At 26.8% G+C, this 5,249-nt stretch overlaps 1 protein-coding gene across 1 annotated transcript; it reads left to right on the forward strand.

The window, feature by feature from the left end:
• LOC100808475 (GDSL esterase/lipase EXL3) lies at positions 1–2,032 on the forward strand. Its single transcript, XM_003527388.4, has 5 exons — positions 1–283; positions 480–610; positions 717–950; positions 1,087–1,342; positions 1,740–2,032. Exons 1-5 carry the CDS (start codon positions 1–3, stop codon positions 1,931–1,933), a joined length of 1,098 nt encoding a protein of 365 aa, XP_003527436.3. The 3' UTR covers positions 1,934–2,032.
• The last annotated feature ends 3,217 nt before the right edge of the window (positions 2,033–5,249 follow it).

Raw genomic sequence — 5,249 nt, forward strand, 5'->3', positions numbered from 1 at the left:
ATGAAGTTCCTCTTTGTAAAGCTTGTTTCTCAATTGTCTCTAGTCATTCTTTGGTCTTTTGCCACAGTTATTACCTCTCAACATGTTAGTGTTGTGAGTCTACCAAACAATGAAAGTGTCCCAGCAGTGATTGTGTTTGGGGACTCTATAGTGGATACAGGTAACAACAACTACATCAACACCATAGCCAAAGTCAATTTCCTACCATATGGTAAAGATTTTGGTGGAGGAAATCAACCAACCGGGAGGTTCAGCAATGGTTTAACCCCATCAGACATCATTGGTACAAACAAAAATCCTTGCTCTCTTTGCTCTTGTATAATTTTTTTTTATCAACAAATGTTAGTTAATTGTTAATAGTGCAGATTCAAACCTCTCTGCCTCCCATGCTCTTGCACCATGTTACCATATGCATTATAATTATAGTATGAACATGTTCTTATTCAATTTCTTAACAAATTTCCTTTGGTTTTTTTCAGCTGCAAAATTGGGAGTCAAGAAGCTTTTGCCACCTTATCTTGATCCAAAATTGCAACCTCAAGATCTCCTCACAGGTGTAAGCTTTGCATCTGGTGGCAGCGGATATGATCCTCTAACATCTAAAATTGCAGTAAATAATTGTCCCTAACTATAACCTTACATTCATATATCTTCATTTTTCCATAGTATATCTTAAAGACTAATTATAATTTACTTTCTTTGTCATGTCACTTTAGTCAGTGCTGTCATTATCAGATCAACTAGACAAGTTCAGGGAATACAAAAACAAGATAAAGGAAACAGTTGGAGGAAACAGAACAACAACAATAATATCAAAAAGCATATACATCTTGTGCACAGGAAGTAATGACATTGCCAATACTTACTCTCTATCACCATTTAGGCGACTACAATATGACATTCAATCATACATAGACTTCATGATTAAACAAGCCACAAACTTCTTGAAAGTATGTGAATCACATGCCCAAATATACAATTTGGTTTAGTCTTTTGTATTAGACTTCCATTTCTTAGAACTTATTTAATATATCCTTGTATGATATTTTTACACAAAAAATATTAATAAAAATGAATTGGATGTAGGAACTTTATGGACTAGGAGCTAGAAGGATTGGAGTAATTGGTTTGCCAGTTCTAGGGTGTGTGCCCTTTCAAAGAACAATTCAAGGAGGCATACACAGAGAATGCTCAGATTTTGAAAACCACGCCGCGACGCTCTTCAACAACAAGCTCTCATCCCAAATAGATGCCCTTAAGAAGCAGTTTCCAGAGACCAAATTTGTCTACCTTGAGATTTACAACCCATTACTCAATATGATTCAAAATGCAACTAAATATGGTAATCAAACACACCTATTACCATTATATAAATTTTACAAGTAGCTAGCTTAATTTATAGTTATACACTTTTTGAATATTTAACCTATATGCATAATTTTTTTATGCCAATGATTCAACACATAATATAAAGTTGACATTGCATTTACAGACTTTGATAAAAGAAAATTAGTAACTAACTAGAAAATTCAATTGCATGTTCTTATTATTGTGGGGTTGTTTGTCTTACACCACCCATAACCAACAAATTAGCATGAAATTAAATGTCCCTAAAGCAACAATGGAATAGGAATCTCATGTACATTAATTCTTGACTAGTTATCCAATGCCTAAAGTTTGATTACTACATTTTTGTTTGTTTGATGCATTGCTCATTGTCATGGTATTTGTTGGTTTAGGTTTTGAAGTAACAGACAAAGGATGTTGTGGCACAGGAGATTTTGAAGTAGGCTTTTTGTGCAACCGTTTAACGCCGCACATATGTTCAAACACCTCAAGCTACATATTCTGGGACAGTTTCCATCCTACGGAAGAGGGATATAAAGTGCTTTGTTCTCAGGTGCTTGATAAAAATATCAAGGACTTCTTCTAAGGCTAGTTTCATTGTAACACTCCTAATCAGGGACAGGGAAAAAGGCCCCCTCCCCCATTTTTTTTTCTTTCTAAATTTTAAAAAAGTAATAGATTATTATTCAATTATTTTAACGAAATCTGATTTTTTTTTATTCGATATTTTTTTCTTTCTTTAAATTTTAATTATTGTACAATTAATTTTTATCTCTTAACTTTTTAATTATAATATAAACAGTAATATTTTTTTTTTAAAAAAAATCTTATCCCAATGTTATATTTTTATCAAATTTTAGTTATTATATAACCAGTTTTTATCTCCTATTTTTTTTATAAAAAAAAGTCTTGTGTTATTCAATTAGGATTTTAAATGATATAAACAAGTTTTGTAGTATTTAATTAATACTTTTAAAAAATTTCAAAGAGGGCAGCAAAATTAAATGTTGTTCAATTAAATTTTTTTATAACTTATAAAAAAATCTTTTAATATTAAAAAATATATACATTTCGATAAATTATTTTTTAAGAAGAATTTCAATAGATTTATCAGACTTTTTAAGTATAAACTATCAAACAATCTCATTCAAACCCTTAAGATTTTATTAGATTCTTTTTTTTTCTTTTTCTATTGGTTACTAGACTTTATTTTCTCTTATCACATATATCATCTTCTTTTGAAATAAAAAATAACAAATATACTCATTCTCTCTGTGCTTTTCCGTTTGTTTTCTAAATTAAATTGATATTTGCCTTATGTGTTAAGGTTAATCATGTTTTCCTTATAATGATTATGTACATCACCTGCTCAACGTAATATTTTCGTGATTGTCACCCTTAATTTTGTCATTTGCATAACTCAAGAATCTTCCTATAAATTTTTCACCTTCACTACTCCCTTCTAGTATTTATTATTGTACCCCATCTAAACATGTCATTGGATTTATCCTAAAATAATTGTAGTAATTAAAAAAAAAGAGAAACCAACGTATAATTTTAAATCTATTGTTTAAATTCAAAAGTGAGAATGAGAAGATGTTATAGCAAGAATGGTTAGTATAGGAGGACATAAAACTAGAATTAATTTAGTTATTAAAAGATTAAAAAAATTATATTAATTTTATTTTTTTATCCAAACCTCATCATTTCTTATTATTTCTTTTACTAACTTATAATTTTGAATGTGTTTTTAAAAATTCACAAAATTCTTTCAAATCTTATAAATTTATAAAGTCTTTTCAAATCCTTATGATATAAATCCAGTGTTATAAGATCGGTCCGATCATTGACCTAGTAGAGATAATAAGTTAGTGATCCAATTGATTGACTAGTAATTGGCTCGATTTAATATGGTATATATTAAAAATTCAAAATTGTATATGTATCTATTATATATAAGTATATAACTAAAATTATTTGATTAAAAAAAATTTATCCATACTCCAATATCTAAAATAACAATTGATAATAATGAGATATCAAAATGATATCGTAAAGGAGGTCCATTTTTTTTTTTTGCGTGCATAATCCAATCTGAATTTGTAAAACTGGGCTGAGTCGTTAGATTTGACTGAATCATCCTAGACCACATGCATGAACTATCCAATAGTGAAATTGACCCAATAAGGCCATCAAGTCCCGATTTGACCAACCGTGCCGGACCGAATTTTATAACACTGTATAAATCCTTTAAAATTCAAATTATCATAAAAGTCTTGTAAATAAATATGATAAGTCATAATATTCCTACATAATCTTCAAAATTCAAGACTTTTTTATGTTAAAATAGTCTTTTAAAATCATAATCCAATACACTCTCCTAAATGTCTCAATTAAAAGAATGAGCAGATTGAAATCACCAATTTGAAAAAATAAGAAGACCAAAATTACATTTTAGCGAATAACTTATTATGATAAATAATTTTTTTCTTCTTCTAAAGTATCATTAAAAAATAAGCATTTATCAAAATAATAGATTCATTTTTTTACCATTTTGGGTATTTTGGTCATGCAAAATCTGACTGAGAAGGGATTGTACTCATGTAATTGGATAATTCTTGAACAAAAACGTATCTTCATTGTTTTTTCTATATTTTAAGAGAAAAAAAAGTTATGCACTCAAGATGTATAAAATAATCGTCATTCAATTATAAATCATAATGTATAATAAGATTGTTGACTTTTATGATAATCACTTTAAAAGTCATATTAATAATGATATATAATTAAATAATAATATAAAATTATATTACTTTATGATGATAATTAAACTCTTATTTTAAATGTATTCTAAAAGTTGATCATGATTTAAAACATTGAAAACACTTGGGAGACAACCGTCATCGTTGTTTTTCTTTTTAATATGAATCCTGACGTTTAAAAGACAACAAATAAATTAATCATTACAAAACATTTATGAGAATAATTAAATGGAATTAAAACATAACACTTCCTATTTGGTTTGAATTTAATAGATTTTAAGAGGCTTTTGTTTCATGAATTTGATTATAGTTCCGAGAATAATATTTCTGATAATGTTATTAATGCATAAAAAAATGTTTGGTGCATACTTATGATTCTCGGGAATGTTTTTAAATTTAATTTAATTTTAAAATAAAATATTAAATAAATAAATGAAGTTAAATAAGAAGAAAATGAGAAATTATTTTAAATATTCTAATGGGAATGTACAATTCTCAACTCTTTACATGAGAATGCAAAGATAGAGCAAAACAATTACAATATGGATGCTAGGAAATGAGTTATGTACGATAATATTATTTGATTACCTTTTAACAAACATGGAAAACATATTGTCCGTGAAACAAAGCCTAGGAAAAAAGTTGTAACCTAGGAAATTAATTTAATCATAATCACATGTTACTTTTTCAAATATTAAATAATAATTAAGGAAATTTAATTATTTATACTAACCATGTTTTCATAATCGTTAAGTTATTTATTGATTTCAAACTGATTATTCATAATGCTATTAAATTAAAATTTTATTTACAAATTAATGATACTCAAATTTTCAAATATTATGAGATACTATGATAAACATTTACTTACAATTTTTCAAAGTATATTATATGTTAAATTTAATTTATTTAATGAAATATTAAATAATTTAAAATTTTCAAAAAAATATAGACATAATCTAATTAATAAGAATATTATACTCCTAATTAAGTCAGCTGAATAAAATTATTAGATGAAAATGAAAGAAATATTTTCACTAAAATATAACTTGATTTTCACTCCATTTATATATAAAAAGAGAGCTAAGTGTTGATGGATGGGTAACCAATGTTTCTCAAGTAATAAAGTTAAAATGATAA

This window comes from Glycine max, chromosome 6, assembly GCF_000004515.6.
Source record: "Glycine max cultivar Williams 82 chromosome 6, Glycine_max_v4.0, whole genome shotgun sequence".
In the NCBI taxonomy this organism is placed as follows: Eukaryota; Viridiplantae; Streptophyta; class Magnoliopsida; order Fabales; family Fabaceae; genus Glycine; species Glycine max.

Bases quoted from the DNA above. Each gene is read 5' to 3' on its own strand.
- LOC100808475 (XM_003527388.4), top strand. From the start codon at position 1: ATGAAGTTCCTCTTTGTAAAGCTTGTTTCTCAATTGTCTCTAGTCATT. The intron at 284-479 runs GTACAAACAAAA...GGTTTTTTTCAG, and splicing joins AACCCCATCAGACATCATTG to CTGCAAAATTGGGAGTCAAG. The intron at 1,343-1,739 runs GTAATCAAACAC...TTGTTGGTTTAG, and splicing joins TCAAAATGCAACTAAATATG to GTTTTGAAGTAACAGACAAA.